General features: G+C 46.9%; 1 protein-coding gene across 1 annotated transcript in view; it reads left to right on the top strand.

The window, feature by feature from the left end:
* Positions 1–23,016, top strand: part of ARID1A (AT-rich interaction domain 1A) — a 60,873-nt gene extending 37,857 nt beyond the window's left edge. The window contains 16 exon segments of the mRNA XM_075721838.1: positions 4,021–4,261; positions 4,615–4,704; positions 5,431–5,598; positions 6,223–6,538; positions 7,830–7,975; positions 8,062–8,171; positions 10,660–10,869; positions 11,425–11,632; positions 15,690–15,822; positions 16,174–16,346; positions 16,520–16,670; positions 16,829–16,963; positions 17,074–17,170; positions 18,631–19,504; positions 19,806–19,936; positions 20,761–23,016. Coding sequence (XP_075577953.1) covers positions 4,021–4,261; positions 4,615–4,704; positions 5,431–5,598; positions 6,223–6,538; positions 7,830–7,975; positions 8,062–8,171; positions 10,660–10,869; positions 11,425–11,632; positions 15,690–15,822; positions 16,174–16,346; positions 16,520–16,670; positions 16,829–16,963; positions 17,074–17,170; positions 18,631–19,504; positions 19,806–19,936; positions 20,761–22,482 — 4,905 coding nt within the window. The 3' untranslated portion in view covers positions 22,483–23,016.
* The last annotated feature ends 340 nt before the right edge of the window (positions 23,017–23,356 follow it).

The following is a 23,356-nucleotide window of genomic DNA, read 5'->3' as shown; positions in this document are numbered from 1 at the left end:
ACAGTTATCGTTTCGGGGTCCCTGTGGGCTTCCGCTATCAGGTCACATCCCAAAATAACACTGGGCAGTATTTCAAGTGAAGAAACTCAGGCTTTGGGGCTGCAGCCAGCCTGGAGTGTGAGATTCTGTGTGAAATAGTTGGAATCCCTCCAGCGTTTTTGATCTGCATGGCAGATGAGCAATAAAATGCATAAAAAACACATTGGAAACACGTGAGGAAATTCTCCAGACCCTGACGTTTCCTTCAAGTTGGCAGAGTTACTGCTGTCGAGCCTCACCTCCTGTCTCGGCTCGATTGGCTGTGCTCGTGGGAGGAGGGAAGAGGAGAGCCCTTCTCCTGGTGCTGCTGTGTCTTTCCAGGTCTCCTCCTGATGCTCTGTGGGAGGCAAATAAAAACCTCACTGGCCCTCTCCTCTTGGGCTTGATCCAGAACCCACTGACGGCAGCAGGTCTCCATTATTTCAAGGAGGTTTCTTTTTTTTTTTTTTTTTTTTTTTTTTAAAAGGCTTTTCTGCTACGGCCGTCCTTAAAACAGTCTGTAGAGAGATTTCTTTTTCCCCTAGTTTGTGGTGCACTTGAGTAAATGGGATATCAGAGCTGGAGGGTGTCCTTTTGGCTTAGTTAAAAAAAAAAAAAACAAACCACAAACCAAAAAAAACCCAAAAACCCCAAAACCGAACACGCTCTGCCTTGATGGTTGGCATCCTGAGAAAATAACTTGATAGGTGGAAAACAGCTCCTTGCTGATCAGCTCCTTGCACTTAGGCGTTCCAGTCCCTGCTTCTCTCCTTCCCCTTGCAGGAGTCGCACTCCTTAGTCCTGCTGAATAACACACTCAGAAAATGCTGCTGTGCTGGCAGAGTGTTTCTTTGCTGGAAAATGACTATTGTTGGAATTCATAAAACTTACAGAGGTGAAAGTCACTTTATGAGTTACTTGATTTTTATGGTCCTGTTTCAATTCATGTCCTAACAGCCAAGAAAGGTTGACGTGTAATTCACCTTTAACTTATTTAAACTGATGATTTGAGAGTCTGATCCACAGCCTTACAGCTAGAAGGCCTGCTTTTCCTATATGTGAGGTCCATGACGGTATGCTAGCAATGCAGAGGGGCCCTCGCTCGCATGTCTGAAGCAACCCTGTATTAACCCGCTTAATTAAAACTGAATGTTTTTAAATGACTTGCAGCACTTAGGTTAAGCTTTGATGCGTAGGTAAGGTCGAAAACATCAGCTTTAAAGATTGTTATCTAGCTACTTAAGAGTTAATTTTCAAACAGTTTTTGACATTGCTTCATTTTATGTCTTGCAGATATTTTCGTGCCTGGTATTACCAAGTTGTATCCCTTAGTCTGCCCAGTTCATGTATGAATATCGCTTATCCCGTGTAGCGGACAGTGACCTCCTCAGATCCTGGAGGCAAACCTTCTCTTTTGCCTCTTGGAGAAGCATGTCACTTATACTCCTGATAACGGAAGGAAACTTTCACGTTTCACCTTGCACACTCGCTCCGTATCTGTCCTTCCCTGCCAGTATTTTGTCGCGGGTGTACATTTATAATGTGTTTTTTCTTTTGAGCCTAAAAATCTCTCATCTAAGTAGCTATAGGCTCTGCCCCTCTGGTCTGAAGGTTTAACTGCTCTGAAATGCCGTACCCGCATAAGCTCATGGTGGTGGGGATTTTGCAGCTGCAAAGGGTTTTGGCCTCCAACTTCATTTCAGTGATGATGAAAACAGTGTTTGGATGCATTTGGTGATTCAGACTGTGAAAGTACCTTAATGTTTTTAAGGGAAATAACGGTATTTCTGTCCAATTTTAGGTTGGACTGAATTGGCTTCTGGACGTTCTGATCCCTTTGTTGACTTAGACGGGAGTCTAGATGTGTGTCTTATACTGGTGCCTGAAGTTAGATGCAGTGAGTCTCAGGGAGAGGAGTGTTTTGGTCTTGATTGTTTGTGTTGGTTGGTGCTTTTTAATGCAAAATGTTGGAAATACTGTCTCTCTACTCCCACTTCAGATGGTTTCCACAGTAGGAATATGGGTTTTGTCAAAAGTTGTCCGGGGGAAAAAAACAAGCGGCTGTGTAAATGAGCAACGCTTTTGATGTTACAATAGGAAGGTGGTGAAAATTGCAAGAGCTCTTAGATACTATTTTTAGGCTTTTTCTGCAGTTTTCTATCTTTCATTGAAATAAAACAAAGCTCTTTTTTCCCCAGGAAGATAATAGTTCAGCAGTAAGCAAATACACGTCTGAGACTGTCATGCAGGAAATGATCTCTCAAACGGAAGCGGTAATGGAAGGGGAGGAAGGACGTGCTATGCACCAAGTCATCCCACCAACTGACTGGCATTTTCAGCTCAAATGTAGCACTTGCCAGCGTTTGTTAGAAGCATTTTGATCAAATTCCACTGTTAAAATAGACAAGATTGCCCTACTGCAGCAGACAACTGAATGTGGTGCAGCTGATGCCCACCTCTCCCCTTTGTCCTTCTGAATGTCACTGTCTATCCAACAAGTGTGATGAGGTGGCTGGATATCTCCTGGGTGGTTTTTTATTCTTCCATAACTCCAGTTTTCCACTTCCTAGGATGTGGTGACGTACTGTTCTCCAGCTTAGATGATGGGGATGTGCTGTCGGAGCCTTTTCACGCATCACCTAGCAGACAGGTGTTACGGAGCGATAGGGCTCTTGCTTGCTTCTGAAGGCCGATAAGTTTGCAGAATTTTGTGTCTGAGGTCCTTCTGCGCTGCGCAGAGCTGGAAAAATGTTATCCGAACTGCTGCTAAACAAGGCATCATCCAGTCAGTGTAAATGAGACCAGGGTGTCCAAGTTATTTGTCAGTTGGCTCGGCCTTTCTGCATGGTGTTTTAAATGAGGTTAGCTCTGTTCATGCTGGTCAGCTGAGTTCTCTGCAGGGGGAGTTGATCTGAAATGCCTTCAGGGTGCAGTCCAGAACACTTCTGATGCAGGGTTGATTACCCCGAAAGACTTACAAAGGATAGGTGAAGTCCTGGTAAGCTTTGGTCTGCCACTTCTTCACCTGCTGTGATCCTTCGAATCTCCGGCAGAGATTTTATCTAATCACGGGAATAGTTATAACTTCCCAGTTTTCTGTTCAAATGCACCACCACTTACTCTGTCTTGGACTGTTACTTCCTCATTTACTCCAGGCCAAGCCTGAACAGTTGATGGACTTTGTTGTCCAACAGCTAGTACATTTGTGCGTGTTGGATTTGCACATCATCTTCTTGGAAGTATCGCCATTTTTCAGACTTGCCAGCTGATTTTTGGTGCTGTCGCTTTGCAGTCACTAGTGTGGCCATTGGAGGTTTCAACTTTCTTAGGCTTTTCGTGCTTTTCTTCTTCAGGGTGGATACATGCAGTAGGAAGGGTATTTTCTAGCCTTGCCTTCAAGAAAAGCTGAACTTTACAGGCTGATACTGTAACTGCTAATTTTTGCTATCTTTGAAGAAAGGGAAGTGGGAACCCTGAAGAATGTTTTACAGTTTTCTTTTAAATCTCTGTTTAGTTTGTTTTTATCCATCTCAAGTGAGTAGTTTCCCAGCTCATATGAGGTTTACGAATTAATTATGGTGAGGCAGGAGTTTTCTGTCTTTCAGAGGCTGAGCCACATTTCTCTTCCAAGCCATGATCACATGGACCGTCTCCTCTATTTGCAGTTTTACGTGTATGGTTGATGCATTCTTTAATTTCTCGCCTCTAAACTGAATTAAAAGAAGCAAGTAGGAGAATTAACCAGTCATTTGGACCATCAGCAAGCACTCGGCAAACCAGCTAGGGAACTCTTGGGTTCAGAGACAGGCAGCAGGATAAGACACATTTGGCAGTTACCTCAGTCTGCAGCAGCCTTCCTCACTGACAATAACATGAACAGAGTTCATTGGTTTCTATTTGTAGTATGCCTAAGGGAGAAATGCACTTCTTTCTTAGTGGTATGTGAGAGAACAGTCCCATGTCTTTTTATTTTTGCCTGATCTGTTTCTCTGTGTATTGCAGGACCTGTCTGGTTCAATAGATGATCTACCCATGGGTACAGAAGGAGCCCTGAGTCCTGGAGTAAGCACATCAGGGATTTCCAGCAGTCAAGGAGAGCAGAGTAACCCAGCTCAGTCTCCTTTCTCTCCACATACCTCTCCTCACCTGCCAGGCATCAGAGGACCCTCCCCATCCCCAGTTGGATCTCCAGCTAGCGTTGCTCAGTCCCGCTCTGGTCCACTTTCACCTGCTGCAGTACCAGGTAACGCTGCTCGGCACGAGTTGATGTGGTGGTGGGACTGCTTCATGCAGCTGGAGAGTGAATTGAACTGGCCAGTGGGGAGGAATTGGCCAGTGTCAGTACTATGTGGTTTTTGAGGTCCTGTGATCTCATTTGTTTGCTTTAAAATGTCTTAACTTTTAAAGGAGGCAGTGGGCTGGGTGGGATGTCTGGTAAACCAGCAGTGTCATTTTGCTGCGTTCTTGTTTTTCTTCGTTGTGGCTAACATAGCCTTCTCCTGAAGTTGTTTGTAGTTCTGGTTTTAATACTCTTGCATCCTTGGGTATTGTGGTGTGCAATTTTTGTGATTAACCACTCTCCTTTTTGTGGTGTAGGCAATCAGATGCCACCCCGACCGCCCAGTGGCCAGTCGGACAGTATCATGCATCCTTCCATGAACCAGTCAAGCATAGCGCAAGATCGAGGTGTGTGACATGAGTTAAAAGGTTTAATTGTATGGATTGGTTTGTAAAGCTAGATGCGTAACTGAAAATTGCCTGGCCTGGTGACATGGATTCGATGTTGAGATAGCATTTAAAAGCTGCCCCAGCTTTATAAGCTGCAAGTGTTTAGGCAGCTTGCAGTAAATTCAGCTGTTGCTGGTTGTTTGGCTTCATAATGTTCCATCCAAGCTAGTAGTTTGGCTTGTAAGATGTTTTCCCTGGCTTTCGAAACACTTTCTTGAAAATGTTGCTTGTCCAAGGTCCATGACCTTAAGCTTCAGAATGAGGGGTGCTCGCAACGATATTGCGTGCCTTTTACCCCTAAGAGACTAAAGTTAGTGTGGGGGAAAATGCATGTAAAATTTCAGCTCTCATGGCTGAAGGTATATAGTTGTCACCCTGAGAAGACAAACAAGCAAACAAAAACCACCACCAACAAAAAGAAGCCCCTAGGATTTGCAGAGTCATACTGTCTACTTCTGTGACGCTAAGGTTTTTTTCCTGCTTAAAACAGGAAATTGGATCTGTTATCTTAGCAGATAACACTGGCTCCTTAATAGCAACCACTGTAAAATCTGTCTAGGCTGTTGCTGAAGGGATTTTGTTAGTGGGTCCCGGAGATTGCTGTTACCTAAGACCATGTGTGTCCAGTGGCACGTCTGGATACTTCACACTAATAATTGTCTGCTCCGCTCACTGGGTGACCAGGTTACATGCAGAGGAATCCTCAGATGCCCCAGTACAGCTCACCCCAGCCCGGCTCAGCCTTATCTCCCCGTCAGTCTTCTGGAGGACAGATGCACGCTGGCATGGGGCCGTACCAGCAGAACTCCATGGGAAGCTACGGACCCCAGGGCGGGCAGTACGGACCTCAAGGTGAGGCACGGTCAGCTCCTCAAGGTGGGAACTGAGCTCAGCAAAAAAAAAAAGGCCCCTCTCTATTGTAACACCTTGTCTTTGATAAACTGTTTTTATTTGTCCCCTCTTAAGGTGTGGGTAGTACAAAACAGCGCGCTCCTTACGAGCTGGAAGGAACTGTGCTTTGTTCATGTTGAGACTGATGAAATGTGCTGGTTTCAGGGCTAGTTGTACTTCTAAATGTAGGATTCTTCCTCCTCGTTTAAAAAGATACAGGTTGTACATCCAGTGTAATAGAGAAGAAGGGCCAGTTCTCTTTGGAGAGGAAGAAAATTGAATGGTTTATGCTTTGGAAAGGGTTAAATGAGTTTTTTACATCCTGTCCTGGACCATTTAGCTCACTCTGCTTGGTTGAGGTTTGGGAGAGTTTCAGGCAGCTTTTGAATCGATGTTGTTACTTGGCTATGTCAAAACACATTTTATGTGGCTTATATCCAAGTACTTTGACTTTTTGTTGAGGTGTTAACACTCCCCCTCATCTCTGTTAGTGATCTTTAAATATTTGCTGATAGAATATTTTTTTGGTGATTCATAAACTAACTAGTTGAATGATGTTGTCTTCTCCTCTTTTTATCTCCTTAGGAGGTTATCCCAGGCAGCCAAACTACAATGCTATGTCCAATGCCAACTACCCCAGTCCGGGAATGGGAGGAAGCATGAACCCCATGGGAGCAGGGAGCCAGATGCATGGGCAGACCGGTGTGCCACCATACAGCGGGCTTCCTCCGGGGAGGATGAGCCATGCAACCATGGGGAACAGACCTTACGGACCTAACATGGCGAATATGCCGCCTCAGGTGGGGACAGGGATGTGCCCCCCGCCGGGAGGCATGAATCGCAAAGCACAAGAAGCGGCTGCTGCCGCCATGCATGCTGCTGCCAACTCCATCCAGAACAGGTAAGGAATGAGATTTCCCCTGGTCGCTGTTGAAGTCCCTTCCCTATGTCAGATCTAGGTTTCAAAGCTGTGGATGGAATAACCCAAAGTTGGGCTAATACTGAACATACACTTCCTTGAAGGTTTGCCTTTCTTGGAGACTTTTTCATCAGTCTTAAGTATTAAAAAAAGAAGAGCAGAAAGCTTGGACAAGCAATGTGTTGGCATACATCATTAATGACATCCTTAGGGAATTTTTTAATACTCATAGGTGAAATCTATTTAACTCTGAGATCCTCCTCAGTTGTTTTTGCTTTCTGGTTGCCTTTGCTACATGAGTGACTTAAAAGATGCTGTGTGTGTGGTAAAGCCCATAAATCTAGCAGACAGCCATCCAGCTGCATTTGTCTGAACTAAGGCATTACTTGTCCAGTGTAATGAACTTCTTCCTTTTAGGGCCTTGATGAGCAGCTGTGGGAAAGGGAGCTGGAATTCAGCACTGAACTTTGCAACTATTTTCTGTGGTTGTGTGTGGGTTTTTTTACTGTGCATTTCAGAGTAGGTGTATGTGGCCTACCAGAATGACTTGCGAGGCATGAACTTGCTTATAAATTGAGTTCCCCCAGTAAAGCTGTTAGGTACATTTGTTGTCTGCCAGGGCATTGTGCTCTTTATCTTGACTTAAGGGCTGCTTCTGCAATCTACTGTCTGATGTTACCTATGATGTTACCTATGCCTGCCAAGAGGTCAGGTTCCCAAATGCCAATGAAGGCATCAAAGCCTGTCCCTTTGAGTAACAAGTTTGAGCGACAGTTGTGTATGAGGTTTTCTGATGCATGTAAAATAACGTAGCTTGTATGGGTAATAAAAAGGAAAGAAAGAAAGAAAAAATCATTAAATGTGGCTGGAGCACTACACTGTTCATCTGCACAAATAATGTATCCTCACTTAAATGCACAGGGCTGCAGTATTTGCAGATCTGTTTTTCCCTGTAAAGGCAACTTAACAACTGAAATGAAGTTCAGTTTGGGGATGTAGTAGAACAAGATTAAGGGTGAAAACGTTCAGAACTGAAGTCCCTCTTTCAAAATGGTTTGCATCCCCTTTTGAGAATGAGACTTAGGCTCTGGGGTAGCTAAGCTTTAGAAGAGCACCTGATCTTTGGTCTTTTTGCTGGAAAAGTGAGCTGGAGAAAGTCACTTCTCCGCTTCCTGTGTCGAAGGTTTCTTTTAGTAAACCTGCTTCCTTAGTAGATAAGATCTTAATGCTTAGTATTTGGAGTAAGCATCTGTTTCTTCCTTGCCTTCTCTAGGCCTCCTGGTTATCCCAACATGAATCAAGGGGGAATGATGGGCACTGGACCTCCTTACGGACAGGGAATTAACAGTATGGGTGGCATGATAAACCCCCAGGGCCCACCCTATCCCATGGGTGGGAATATGGCAAACAACTCTGCAGGTAAGCCTGTGCTGACGGTTAGGCATTTCACCGATGTCATTGTACTGGATTGAAAATCAGCGTTAAAGATTCTTCTAACTTCCTAGGGATGGCAGCAAGCCCTGAAATGATGGGTCTTGGGGATGTCAAATTAACACCTGCAACTAAAATGAACAATAAGGCAGATGGGACGCCAAAAGCGGAATCCAAGTCAAAGGTAAAATGTTTTGGCTTTTGTTTTTAATGACTCCCATCCTCTTCAGCATCCAGGGGAATAAAACCATTGCATGTTAACTTAGATTGAACAGTGCATCTATCTAGTAGTGAGTGTGGCTCCTGAGAGGAACCTGATTTGATTTGTCCTCCTTACCCTGAACAGGCTTCTCATTAGCATGGTTGTCCTTGTAGTATGTGATCTGACTGCTACTTGCGACCATGGTGTAGCTCAGGAGTGTGGCGAGTGAGTGGGATATCCTCTTTTGGGATGTGTTACTGGTTTGGAGTGTAATTAAAGACGTTAAGTGTCTCGAAATGTGTGTATGTGTGTTGTTGAGTAGGCTCTGGCTATACTTGCAATAAACCGCTGAATACCCACGTGTTAATAACAGTATTCTTGAGGAGCCTGAACTCTGCCGTCCCCTACAGAGACGTGCTAGCCCTCAGGAAGGCCAGGAAGGGGACTTTTCTGTCAGAATTCACATGTCCTGCCCTGTTTATGACTCATGAGTTCAAGCCTCTATCTGGAATTTCTAACAGATGCCTGGCACGCCTTGTTTATATGTTCTCGTTTCAATTGTGGGCTAGTCTTGCCTTTATTAACTGGGGAGAAGGTACCTGAACAGATGCACCTTTGGGGTCAGCTTTAGCCAAGTCCCCAGATCCTATGAATAGCTCATTAGACTGTTGCTTGAATCAGAAGGGTAAAGGTAAAGACCGTGCAGTTGAAGAGCTCAGTGTAAGGAGATTCAATGTGAATTACGCTTGACGTGTCCAGCCCTGGCTGTGCTTGAATTGTGCCAGCGGTCCAAGAGGTTCCTCAAGATTTATCAGGGAAATTCAGACAACTGAGGGTTTTACTTCTGGGATTCATAAACTGTTTAGAAACGAAGGGGAGCATTTCCCAGTCCTTTGGGAGTAATCAATTTCACTTGCAAAACAATTTAGTATTAGGAATTATCACCTGCCACAGTGAAACTGCCAAAAGAAGTGTAAACAAACCTGAGTTTGTTTCTGCTGTAGGCTTGGAGCTAGTCAGTTATCACCTCTCAGCTGGGAGGTGGTACACTAAAGTGTTACAGTTGTTTCACAAACAAACCTCTTACTAATCCTGTGTTAAAGCCAGAAGAGGGAGGCAAACAAGTTCTTCACGGAGTGTTTTTCTTTGCATTACTGCTTCCAGCTTCAAAAGAACCACCAAAAAAGCAGTTTCTGAGCCCATAGTCTCCTCTTTTGCTACTTGAAGGAAAAGAAATGCTCTGCAAGTTTGATACCTGTGCCACCAGCAGTCGGCAAGAAGATTCAGAAGATCTCTCACTTCTGCTCGTGTGTTCTGGCATCTGCCTTTCTATTTATGACAAATAAGGACTTGAATGCTCTTGGGCTAGGAGATGCTAGGAGCTACAAATAAGGGTTGTTCTGTCCTCCTGGTCTGCGCTGTTCAAGGATCATCTCATGCGCTAACAAATGCACTCAGTCTTGGGTGTAGTGGTTCATCTAGAACATCATCAGATTTGAAGTTCACTTCTACTTTGGAAGTTTATTTTTAAGTAAGCATTTGGAATGCCAAAACCATTTCTGCCTTTGCTCCAAGTGTATGTGATCCAGGTGGTGAAAGACAAAATAACATGCTCGTGTACTACAGCAAAAGACTTGAGGGAAGCAAGGCAAGATGCAGGACCGCAGGTTTTACCTCTCAATAGACACTTGGACAATTCAGTGAATCAGAAGTGTGGGATCTAGTGTGTGTTAGTCGTACTTCATAACTGTAAACTTGTATTCCAAATTCCTGTGATACCTTTCCATATCAGTCTTCCTGGATCCTGATATGCCAGCGATAGCAAACCAGTATGGGAGTTTACATCGTATCTGGGTAGCAGTGGATTTCTGCAGTTCCGTCAGTGAATAGGCAAGGGAAGAGAGATGGTCTTTGTGGGGGGCCCCAACACACATTTGTCAAACAGGTGCCTCTAATCTTTATTTTTCTTTGAGGCACGTTTAATTTTATTCCTTTGCAGTGTTTAGTGTCAGTTTAACCTGGCATCTACCGCTTGGGTAAGAGAAGAGACTAAGCAGAGGGCAGCATTCACCCTGGCAGAGTGCAGTAGTCATGGGGAATCTCATTTGCAGTTGAATTAGATGTTTTTCTCCTATATTTAGCAAACAAGCCCACAAAGGATGTCTCAAAGAGATGGCTCTCTGCAAAGTCTCCTTGAGGTTTGTTTGGTTTCTGTAGCATTCCTGAAACCTTTCACTTTTTAAAAATACATATTCTGTGAATTCCCTGAGTAGTGGCTGATTCTGTGATACCTTTGTCAAATAATGCTTGCCTGATGTTGATCTGAGACAAGTGTGGGTCTAATATAAAGCTGTTCTCAGTATAACAGCAGAACTTGGAACTCTTATCTGACTGCCTTTTTGAAACCATCTTGGATGTGAACTAGCTGCTTTTGTGCTGCTCAGTCCTGATATCTCTTTCCTTCTCCTAGAAGTCCAGTTCCTCTACTACAACCAATGAGAAGATCACCAAACTCTATGAGCTGGGTGGTGAGCCTGAGAGGAAGATCTGGGTAGATCGTTACCTGGCCTTTACTGAAGAGAAGGCCATGGGCATGACAAATCTCCCAGCGGTAGGCAGGAAACCCTTGGACCTTTACCGGCTCTACATCTCGGTGAAGGAGATTGGAGGATTGACTCAGGTGAGTGTCCAGCAGCCGCAGTGGTGACTAGGTGTTTGTGTTCAGAGCTGCCCACCGCCTGGCAGTCACAAGTCAATAGCCAACACAATTCAAAGTCAGATTTGTAGCTAGATGTAAGCCATGACTTTCCATTTAGCTGTGTTTCTTTTTATTTTTTAAAATAATGCTTATAAACCCTAGCATCCTTTAAGCGAGCCAAATGTCTGCTCTCCCATTGTCTGGTTGAGAACAGTCTGTGGTGAGATTCAATTCAAGCGTTTTTGTCCCCTGCTTTGTCCAATGCAAAGATTGGTGACACTGTCTTTGTCTTTGCATCTGGCTGTCAACCGACCTCATGGCTAATTTGGTTTGCAATCTGTCCTTGTTTGAAAAGTTTTCTGTAGGTGAGGAAGAGAGTTTGCTACTTTTTGGTTTTGAACACAACTGTATCTGCTCTGCTTAGGCCTTACTGCATCCTTTGTTTTAGCCTGGGAAGTGTCGATTTCTTCCCAGAAAATTCCTTGGAGGAGAAGTAGCTGGGATTTTGAGTTTAGAGCCTCTTGTTTGGTTGTGCAGGTCAACAAAAACAAGAAGTGGCGTGAGTTAGCCACAAATCTCAATGTGGGCACGTCCAGCAGTGCGGCTAGTTCTTTGAAGAAGCAGTACATCCAGTGTCTCTATGCCTTTGAGTGCAAGATTGAGCGAGGTGAAGACCCCCCTCCAGATATCTTTGCAGCTGCCGATTCAAAGAAGTCTCAGACTAAGATACAGCCTCCATCTCCAGGTGAGTTTAGACACTGGTTTAAGGTGTGCAATGAATGTTTGAACCAGAGGATCTGTGGCACCGTACACCCGACTTCCACATGCTGTGGGCCAGACCAATTCCAAACTTCGCAAAGCCCTCATGTCTGTTTCTGATTTCTCTGGTTGTGTAGATTAAATACTTTTGTAATGTGGGAGCGAATGATACTGGGAATAAGTCAAGCCTCTTGGGACAGTTCAGTTTTTCTGTGTGCCACCTCTGTGCTAAGCTTAAGAAAAGGGAAAACATAAAGATTTGTACGTACATATACACACTCACCTCTGTGCTTACCAGTACATCACTGCCTGATGAGAATCTGGTGGAGAGAGAAGTCTGGAGGTATCCTTTCAGGGTGATCTCTGCATATGCAAACAGCAGCCCTTGTTGTTACTACTTAGCTTCGGGAACTTGCTAGAAAAGTTGTGCTTGTTTGGACTATGAAAGTGCCACCTTCTGGGAGTAAATGGTTGATGTGGGTGTGCACTCATCTTCCTCATGAATTACTTCTTTCTGTCTTCAGCAGAAGACAGTGAGGACTTTCTGAGGCTTTGTGCCCAGAGAGCTTCTTAAGCCTATCACATGTTGGATGCTCTAGAATTCAGGCCCTTTAAAATGAACTTCTGCTGTTGTTTCAAATTTGATGGGGTGCTCCGGTTTCTGAATACTTAAGCATAGCGTTAAATTCGGGGAGGGAGGGAAGGGAGAAAAAGTCCAGGCTAGCAGTGCATGCTGTGCTCCTCAGTCTTTGGAAAGTCTGATCATTTCTGTCTCATTTGCATCGAGTTCATTGCTTGAATTGCTGCTGAACTTGCCAACCCTTTAAGCTTCAGTTTTCCAGTTTGTCTTATAAGTAAAACCTTCAGATGCCTTTTCTGGTCAGGAGCCTGTTCATGTAGGTAAAATAAAAACTTGGTCTGCTTTGAAGTTCCTGTAATGTTTGCAAAAAAATGCCTTATTGGTTCTGAAACCTGGCATCATCTTTGTCTAACCCCTGAGGAGTGGAATAATGAACCTTTTTTTGATTGTACTGCAGTTGTGTTTCAGTCCTGCTAAGCCCTTGATTGACAGCGTGCTTGTCCGAATATTCTATTGGCAACTACATTTATCTATCCTCTCAGTTACAGAGTGGTGTTTTTTTAAAGAACTAAATCACGTCTGTTCACTAGTCAGGAAACCTGTCCCAGCGTAGCTTCAACCTTGGTGTATTCTGCAAGATAAAGCAACTTTGTGTCATTAGACTAAACTTCTGTCTAAAGTGGTGTCTGAGTTCTGCGTAAGCTAGACCACAAATCCATCCCCGCTTTCTTTCCAGAACCTCTTTCTTGCCCCCCTGAGATACTAGGCAGTGGAACAAAGATGTTAAGAGCATTTGGAGAGGGCTGAGACTTTTGGGAAGCCACTTAAAATGTCTTGTAGCACTAGGTGCCTGTCAGAATGGATTAGATGGTGCATCAATTTTTATTTTGTTCCAGTTGATTCGATGGTATGTGAAGGTCGTGAGTCTGCCTTCTGGGCTGTGATACAGGTGATCTCTTGCTTCAGCACATCAGCAGTAGGAATTTGCAGGGCTGCTATCCCAAACTCTGCACATTTGTGCAAGCTCTGTTGACTTAGTCCACAGGTTTGATTCCTGCTGAGAGAGGACCGGGCTGTATTTCCTATTTAAACTGTTCTCTCCACTTGTCTTACTTCAGACTCCTGCAACTAGGAATATGCAGAGGCAGCACTGAAGCATGGTTGGTTGCTCTGATCCTTTAAGCTGTATCGCTCAGCACATTCATGCTCCTCTGTTGCTTTCCGTTTCCTCTCTCTTGCTCCCCTGGATCAGCAGGAACACGGGTGTAGGACACAACACAAATTGCTTTCTCAACCTCAGCTCCAGACTTAAGAGCCTTGGAGGAGCATTGAGTCCCAGTGGGCGCTACTGTTCCAGCGCGTTGCTGAGGCCCCGCTGAAGCAGCGTCATAGAATCATAGAATTGTTTAGGTTGGAAAAGACCTTTAAGATCATCCAGTCCAACCATTAACCTAACATTGCCAAGTCCACACTAAACCAATTAAGGGTAGACTAGACTAAACCATGTCCCGAAGTGCCACCTCTGCCGTTTTTTGAACGCTTCCAGGGATGGTGACTCCACCACCTCTCTGGGCAGCCTGTTCCAATGCTTGACTACCCTTTCCGTGAAGAAATTTTTCCTATTATCCAATCCTCCAGACTTGCGCACACAGAGGCCTGTCTCCCAGCGGATCACCCTTACTGGGGAATAACTTCCCTGTTTGAAAGCTGAGTGGACAGCAGTGGGGCATTTTGAAGTCCCATCACGTGGATGAAGGGCTCTGTCATCCCACACAGACACACATGCTTTGCTCTCCTTGCAGGCTTTAGAACCTGTTGGCATTGCCTTACGCTTCCTTTCAGCCTGTTCTGTCAAATGAACTTCTGCATAACGTTGTGAATGATGGGGATCGTACTGTGTGATTTTCCATTAACCGCTTTTTGAGGCTGCAGAGCATCTAGAGGCCATGCAGGACAATCATCTAGATAGAGCTCTTGGTGCTGGAGCTGTTTTCCATGCAGTGTGCATTCATAACCCTCAAAACCCAAAAGTGTTTACAGAAAGGTCTTGGCTGGAGTATTGGACTGGGTATGCCTCCTGGGCGCTCGGCACGGGTTTCCTGCAAACCTTCTTGGGTTCCTGCTCACAAACTGCAGCGTGTCCCTGGGGAGGCATAATCAGTCTGCCGTTGGGTTTTAATTCCCAGAGCATGGAACTGGCCTGGCTCCAACTGTGTGTAAATTTGTGAGTGGGAGGGACGGCAGGGGGTGGGGACAAACACCAAATGGCAGCGACGCAGGGAATGTCTCGAGGCCTCTTCCTGCCGATGCCAGCATTACAAACAGAGACGAGCGGCGAATTCCTGGGGGAAGTGAGTGGAGCTCAACCACTGCTGACGAGGAAAGGAGAACGGCGGGCAGGCCCCATGAATGAAACTCCCTGCTGAGCTTGCCTCTGCCCTTCCTTCTCCCGAGACCTCCCCAGGCTGGGAGGGAGTTGCGGAGAAGAGGACAGGGTGCCAGGAAGGTGGGGTGTAAACAAACATGCCCTGGATGTGACCTCGGAGGATTTTAATGAATAGCTGAAATGACTCATCAACCAGCAGGGCTGAAGCTGAGGGATATCGGGTGCTGGGGATGGTAACTAATGGAAACATTAATTAAGAGTTCAGCTCTTGCCAGCTGCGAGGAGCAGATGAATCTGAGAGCCGACGCTGTCACAGCGATCCAGGGACAGAGGAGAGCTCCTAGAGCTGACGGCACAGCTGGATTACACATGACGGCCTGGGATTTTTGATGAAAGCTTACTGTAGCGTAAAGCAACCTGTACGAGCCAGGGAACTTGCTGGACGGGTTTTGTTGTTCAGTGAAAGATCCGGCATCTCCGGCATTCCCTGTTCCAGGAATCCTTGGGAGTGGTGCTTGAAATTAACCTGCATGAATTAACCCCTCTCGAAGGGCAGAGCAGACAGAGGTGTCTTGTTGAGAGTCACCTGGTGACTTCGGCTGATGTCCTGGAGTTTCCATCACTAGGAGGATTATGAGACTTCCAGGAGAGGGCTCAAACCCACCTTCTTTCTGGCCCCAAGGTGAAGGTGATGGGTCGGTGGTTGTCACTTGGCAAGAAGCACCATATTCCGTGCTGCGTGGTGCGCTGTAGAGCATCAGCCTTTGAAGCTAGATAGCCTGGGCAACACAACACAGTGCCACAGTGGCGGCAGGGTGTGTAAAAGGGAATGTGGTTAAGAATGAAGGCATGATGAAAATATCCTCTCAGCTTTACATTATAGGACATGGTTCTTCTGGGAAGTCTGGCCCAGTATGTCCTTGCAGTGTTGATCTCCTTCTACCTTTTTGGCCATGTTTCATCTCTCTCTTTCTTGAAGGACTCTTTGCTCTCTGTTCTTGAGGCTGATGTTCTGGAAGTTTCTGGGTTGCATCTGTAGGGTGCAAAGTTGCTCACACCACATTTCTGTTCTTGCAGCGGGTTCAGGCTCAATGCAGGGTCCTCAGACGCCTCAGTCCACCAGCAGCTCCATGGCAGAAGGAGGAGACCTGAAGCCACCAACTCCAGCATCTACGCCACACAGCCAGATGCCCCCTTTGCCAGGCATCAGGTATGAAACCATCGCACCCTCTTCCGCTGTGCTGCATGCAGCGTGACTGTGAGGTTACTTCTGGGTCGCTGCCACAGATGGCTGTTCTGGTGGGGCTCCATGGCTTTGCTCTTTTGTTAATGGCTCACAGCAACATTGATGACCCTGCATCTGTGTGTGAATAATCATTGCTTTTGGGATTGGCACTGAGGACAGTATTGTAGAAGGGCAGTTCTTCATGGCTGCGTTGGAGGAGCATGGCTGTGGTCCTTCTGGGGATAGCAACACCTGAGACGGAACATGTGGGGAAAAGTATCCTGAGGAGCATTGTGGACCTCTATAATCCTGTGTTTGTGGGTTTTTTTGAATCAGGAGTAACTCAGTGGGCCTTCAGGATGCCTTTGCAGATGGTAGTGATCCTACGTTCCAGAAGCGGAACTCCATGACTCCAAATCCAGGGTACCAGCCCAGCATGAATACCTCCGACATGATGGGTCGCATGTCTTACGAGCCAAATAAAGATCCTTACAGCAGTATGAGGAAAGGTGAGGAAGTCCTTGTGTGCTCCTCTCCCTTTTCGCCTTGAGTAGTAATCCCTCCATCTGGCTGTACGCTGGAATGTGCTGTAGGAGACCTTCTGCTTGCCCTTCTTCCCCAGAAGGTGGGACATGTCCTTCTAAGGCAGATGTGCTTATCAATCCTTCTTTCAATATTTCAGCTCCAGCAAACGATCCCTTCATGCCCTCAGGGCAGGGCCCCAACAGTGGTATGGGTGACCCTTACAATCGTGCTGCAGGTCCAGGGATGGGTAACATGGCCATGGGACAGCGGCAACACTATTCCTACGGAGGCCCTTACGACAGAGTGAGGTGAGTACTTGAACCTGGTGAGATCCTGATTTGCTTGACTCATGTGAAATGATTACTTTCTCTTCGCTATTGTGACTTTTCTGATCATCTTTTTCCCTTTGAGGAGCAAGGGTGAATTCAAGTGGACGTGTGGGGTTTTTGTGTTTGCTTCCATGCAGGACGGAGCCCGGCATGGGACCTGAGGGCAACTTAGCAACCGGAACTCCGCAGCCAAACATCATGCCTTCCACCCCTGAATCGGGGATGTACTCTCCCAGCCGCTACCCACAGCAGCAGCAGCAGCAGCAGCAAAGGTCTGTGCGGGGTGTTGCCACAAACAGCTCTTCCCAGTTAGAGAGCTCTGAGACTGTGAAAGTGAAGCATGCATCTGATCAGACAAGTAATGCATCTGTTTCTTCTCCAGACATGATTCCTATGGCAATCAATTCTCCACTCAAGGCACATCCTCGGGCAGCCCCTTCCCTAGCCAGCAAACTACCATGTATCAACAGCAACAGCAGGTAAGTTACCAGAAAGTTTCTGATTTGTTTGACTGAGAGACTGTGACATTTGTGAAAAGGGGAGGATGAAAACTGTTTGGGCTGTGTGTTTGCTTTATGAATGTGTATTATCAAGTACCTTGTACAGGAGGCTTTTTTCCCTCCAATTTTGAAATAGTTTAAATAAGTTTTAATTAGCGTTTCCAGTGTTGAGTTAGCAAAACAATGTTCTGAGAACGGAGGTTCTTTAGTTTGCGGGCGTGCACGCTCCACTCAGGCAGCAGGAGATCAGGAAGCTTTATTGGGCTTCTCTGTCCCTCTGGAATTTCCTGAACCCCATCATGCTTCTGTAACACTTCTGGTCCAAGTGATCAGATGAGCTTGTTTGGAGTAAGTCCTTGATCGTTCTGGGGAGCTGTTTCAGGTGGATCATTCTGCACAACCCAGGGCTTTTTTTTGTCTTTGCCTTACTGAGCCTGCAGACACAGGCTTCAGACCTGCCTCCACTCCTCCACTGCCTCCTACTCGTTGTCCTCGAAAACATCAGGTTTCTTTCAGGACAGAGTTTGAATGAACATATATCTCTTTCCATAATCCTTATATATGACTCGCTCTTTGTATCAGTGCCAAGACCCATAATGTTTTCCTGATAATTTTGAGTCCTCTGGTTTAGGAGAGTATAGAGAGGGCACTCGCTGAGCTGTGCTAAGAATAATTCCAACTGCTCTGCAGTTTGGCTCTGCAACCAGAGCCACGGGGCTCTGAGCCAAGAGTTCAGGTTACTCTGGTACTTGTCATCTTTGAAGCCCTAGAGCTCCATCTGAAGCCAGTCATGACCGTGGAGCTTCTGAGTAAACTGTATAGCAGCTAGAGCATAGACCCTTGGAGGCAAGAGAGACGTTGGATTTTAATTTTGTCTCGGCAGTTGACTGTTTTCTCCATTTGCGCTTAAAAGAAGTAGGGGGGAGAATAGTTCTTGCTCCTTTCAGTGATGTGTTTTGAAATCTATAGGAGAGGAAGAAGCGGGAAGTACAGCAGTTTTTAAGACATCTTGCTTGATGCTTCAGCAGAAACCTCCATTTTCTGGGAAACACAAGAGAAACAGGGTCTGATAAAATTCCTGGATGTGAAAGGAAACAAGTACCTGTGCACAGTTTGGTTTGTGGTGAATGTATAGGAGAGCTGAGTCTTTTCTACAGGAAAGTCCTTTCTGTGGGCAGATATCTGCCCCTAAGGCATCCTTGTAGAATCCACAAGGAAACTACCCAGCCAGCCGCAAGGAATTGGCCTTGGCTTGTGAAATTGAAGGACTGATCTAACTTCACATTAGATATGGCTAACGACGAGACAAGTCTTGCCCTCTCACATGCCACGCTGTGGGGCAGATCCTCTGGCTCCGAGTAGCTCTGCCCACTGAGGTTTGGGTCGCTTGTTTCTAAGCGCATAATCTCATATTGTCGATACCTTTATTTTCCCTGTAGAATTACAAGCGACCGATGGATGGCAGCTACGGCCCGCCCGCTAAGCGACACGAAGGGGAGATGTACAACGTACCATACAGCGCCGGGCAGGGGCAGACGCAGCAGCAGCTGCCTCCAGCACAGACCCAGCAACCGAGCCAGCAGCAAACTGCACAGCCGTCTCCACAGCAGGACTTGTATAACCAGTATGGGAGTACATACCCTGCTGCTGACCGCCGATCTGCCGGAGGGCCACAGAACCAGTTCCCATTCCAATTTGGCAGAGACAGGGTCTCAGCTCCCCCAGGCTCCAATGCTCAGCAAAACATGCCTCCTCAGATGATGGGTGGTCCGATACAGTCTACTCCAGAGGGCCCACAGCAAGGCGCCATGTGGCAAGGGCGCAACGAAATAGGGTACAGCTATCCGAATCGGCAGAGCGCTGGCTCTGCGCCCCAGGGGCCTGCTTATCACGGAGTGACTCGAACAGATGAAATTCTGCATTCAGACCAGAGGGTCAACCATGAGGGACCGTGGCCTTCCCATGGGAACCGGCAACCTCCTTATGGTCCCTCTGCCCCCGTGCCCCCAATGACTAGGCCCCCCCAGTCTAACTACCAGACCCCCCCTAGCATGCAGAATCACATTCCTCAGGTATCCAGCCCAGCACCTCTGCCCAGACCTCTGGAGAATCGCACTTCTCCTAGTAAATCTCCATTCCTGCACTCGGGGATGAAAATGCAGAAGGCAGGACCGCCAGTCCCTGCCTCGCATATAACACCAGCAGCTGTACAGCCTCCCATGATCCGACGAGACATCACCTTCCCTCCGGGATCAGTAGAAGCTACGCAGCCTGTGTTGAAGCAGAGGAGACGGCTGACAGCAAAAGATATCGGTAAGAGGAAACTCCTGCTTTTCTGCTTGTGCCTCTCAAGGGGGTGGGTGCTGCCGTTACCCTTTGGTACAGTACTGCCAGGTGGAAGGGCTCTGCTGGCTTTGAAAGAATTACATTTTTGGAGGTTAGCTGTGTCTTCAGGCATCATTTTGACGTTGTCTGCGGAGAGATTGCTGGTACATACAGTCTGTACATCATCTTAAACAGGCTCTGCTCTTCATGGGTCCAAAAAGCGGTATCAAGTATCTCCTTTTTGTTTCTAAACTCCAGGAGCTGGAAGTATCATGTGTTTATGTTACAGGAACTCCTGAAGCCTGGAGAGTGATGATGTCTCTGAAGTCTGGGCTGCTAGCTGAAAGTACGTGGGCCTTAGATACCATAAACATCCTGCTCTATGATGACAACAGCATAATGACCTTCAATCTCAGCCAGGTGGGTGCAGATGCTTTCTGATGCAGGTCTTTGAAATGCTAATTTTGTAGGGTTTTCTGTCAGCAAGATAGCAACGCGCAGCTTGTGCCCTTACAGGGCCAGACTCCCAGACGTCCCCGTACCTGCGGAACGCGCCAGGTCTGAAGAGAGCATGGGGACTGGGTAGCTGTGTGCTGGTTACTCACCGGCCCGTGTAATCTAGATGTTCGTTGGTGTGCAAGCGTGCATTTTCTCCTCTGTAACAGAGAAAGTGAATAACGGTGGGGAGGCCATAATGGACTTGGCAGCGAGAGTGCTGCGAAAGGCTGGAGGCTGCTTGTATTTTCGGGTGTTGATGGCGTTCGTCCACCTCCGGCTCTGTCTTTCCCCCGGGACAGTGCGCAGCGAGGCTGGGATGCCAATCCAGAGGGCCAGTCTTTCTCAGATAGTTGCCACGTGTCTCTGTGGCTGTTGTAAAAACTGCTCGGCAGTACCGTAAAGGCCACTTTGCTTAGCGCTGCCCTTCACCTCCCCGTGTGTTAACCAGAGGGGAGAAACAACAAAGAGCACGTGTGTTTACACGGGTACGTGTGTCTGGAGAGGGGGGCGGCTTGGATAGTGATGGTCTGTATCTGGTTTTGCCTTTGTTCCTTTTCTCAGAGGATGGAAAGCTCTCTTTTGCAAACAGTTTATGGCCAGCATGAGAAGAACCCATTAATTAACATCATTACTTACATTTTTAGCCCTTTATGCCCTGCTGTCCCAGTTGCTTGTGTTGGCCTAAGTTGTTTTCTGATCACTGTTCCCTTCCTTCCTCCCCCTCCTGTTTTTCTCCTCCCTCGTAGCTGCCAGGCTTGCTGGAACTCTTGGTGGAGTATTTCCGGCGCTGCCTGATTGAGATATTTGGAATCCTGAAGGAATATGAGGTGGGAGACCCAGGGCAAAGAACACTATTAGATCCCGAAAGGTTCTGCAAATCGTCAGCTTCCTCTCATGAAGAAGGGGAGGAGGATGATGAACCACGGAGCCTGAACTGTGAGGAGGAAGAGGATGAGGAAGAGGAGGAGGCTGCGTTTTCGAGCAAGGACAAAGCACCTCTAGAGAGCAGCGAGGAAAAACTAGTTAGTAAATTTGACAAGCTTCCAGTCAAGGTCGTGCAGAAAAACGACCCGTTTGTGGTAGATTATTCAGACAAGTTGGGGCGAGTGCAGGAGTTCGAAAGCGGACTGCTGCACTGGCGGATTGGCGGCGGAGATACCACCGAGCACATTCAGACCCACTTTGAGAGCAAGACGGAGCTACCTTTGACTCATAAACGAGCTTCCTGCAACTCTGTCTTGAGGAAACGTTCGGCAGCTGAGAGCAATCCGAGCACTAGGGAAGGAGAGACTCCTCCATCCGACAGCTCCTCGGAGAAGAGGATAACTGCCACCATGGACGACATGCTTTCGGCACGTCCGGGCTCCCTGGCAGGGGAGGAGGAAGAGGTCAAAGCTTTGGAAACGGCGAAGGAAAGCAGCAAGTTTCCCTTTGGCATTAGTCCAGCTCAGAGCCACAGAAATATAAAAATTCTGGAAGATGAACCTCACAGTAAAGACGAGACGCCCCTCTGCACCCTCCTAGACTGGCAGGACTCTCTGGCGAAGCGCTGCATCTGCGTCTCTAACATCATCAGGAGTTTATCGTTTGTGCCGGGCAATGACTTTGAAATGTCTAAACATCCCGGGCTGCTGCTGATTCTAGGGAAGCTGATTCTCTTACACCACAAGCATCCAGAACGCAAACAGGCGCCCCTGACCTATGAGAAAGAGGAGGAGCAGGACCAAGGGGTGAGCTGCAACAAGGTGGAGTGGTGGTGGGACTGCTTGGAGATGCTGCGTGAAAATACACTGGTCACGTTGGCCAACATTTCTGGCCAGCTGGACCTCTCCCCTTACCCGGAAAGCATCTGTTTGCCTATCCTGGATGGACTCCTCCACTGGGCAGTCTGTCCATCAGCAGAGGCCCAGGATCCCTTTCCAACACTGGGGCCCAATGCGGTCCTCTCCCCTCAGAGACTGGTTTTGGAAACACTCAGCAAACTCAGCATCCAGGACAACAATGTGGATTTGATTCTTGCAACTCCCCCCTTCAGTCGCTTGGAGAAGCTGTACAGCACCATGGTGCGGTTCCTTAGTGACAGAAAGAACCCGGTGTGTCGAGAGATGGCTGTGGTACTACTGGCCAACTTGGCACAGGGGGACAGCCTGGCAGCAAGAGCGATTGCTGTGCAGAAGGGCAGCATTGGCAACTTGCTGGGCTTCTTGGAGGACAGCCTGGCCGCCACGCAGTTCCAGCAGAGCCAGGCCGGCTTGATGCACATGCAGAACCCGCCCTTTGAGTCGACGAGCGTGGACATGATGCGCCGAGCTGCTCGGGCGCTGCTCGCCCTGGCCAAGGTGGACGAGAACCACTCGGAGTTCACGTTATACGAGTCGCGGCTGTTGGACATCTCCGTGTCGCCTTTGATGAACCCTTTGGTTTCACAAGTTATTTGTGATGTACTGTTTTTAATTGGCCAGTCATGACAGCTGTGGGATCCGAGACCCTGTGTGCGTGTGCGTGAGTGGAGAACTTAGAAACTGACTGTTGCCCTTTATTTATGCAAAACCACCTCAGAATCCACTGTCTGCCCTGCGCTGTCCTGCTTCTCCCTTGGGGAAAGATGTCCCCGTTCCCTCTCCCCTTCCCCTGCCCTTCAAATTTGTCCTGAATCCCTTATTAAAGGAGACAAAGTTCTGTCTACATAGAAGACTTTTTTTTATTTTAACCAAAGTTACTGTCGTTTACAGTGAGTTTGGGGAAAACGACTTGCCGTGTTATCACATTGACAGGCACCACTTTCATAACTGTTTTTAATGGTAAACTCTGAAGGACAAAAGTGACTGCTGAACTCTGTGTGGTTTATCGTTGTACATTCACAATCTTGCAGGAACCAAGAAGTTACCAGTTGTGAACAGACCTTGTCCAAGGGAGGCCTGTGCAGTAGCGTGTAGAACTTCATGTACTGTACACCTTAAACTGTAAACATACTGTAATAATGTCTCACATGAAAAAAAAAAAAAAAAAAGCTGGATCAGCAGCAAGCTGTAGTTTTTAAAAATGTTTTTAGTTAATGTTGAGGAGAAAAAAAGGCTTTTCCCCCAAAGTATCATGTGTGAACCTACAACACCCTGACCTCTTTCTCTCTTCCTCCTTGATTGTATGAATAACCCTGAGATCACCTCTTAGAACTGGTTTTAACCTTTAGCTGCAGCCTGAGCGCTGCCACGTGTGTATATATATATGACGTTGTACATTGCACATACCCTAAGATTCCTTACAGTTTTGTCCCCCTCTCCCTACCCCTTTATAGTATGACGAGTTAACGAGTTGATGACCTGCGAAAGCGAGACACAATTA

Source organism: Pelecanus crispus, chromosome 16 (assembly GCF_030463565.1).
Source record: "Pelecanus crispus isolate bPelCri1 chromosome 16, bPelCri1.pri, whole genome shotgun sequence".
NCBI classification, from domain to species: domain Eukaryota; kingdom Metazoa; phylum Chordata; class Aves; order Pelecaniformes; family Pelecanidae; genus Pelecanus; species Pelecanus crispus.
The sequence above is the reverse complement of the archived record's forward strand: the minus strand, read 5'-3'. Positions and strand labels throughout refer to the sequence as shown.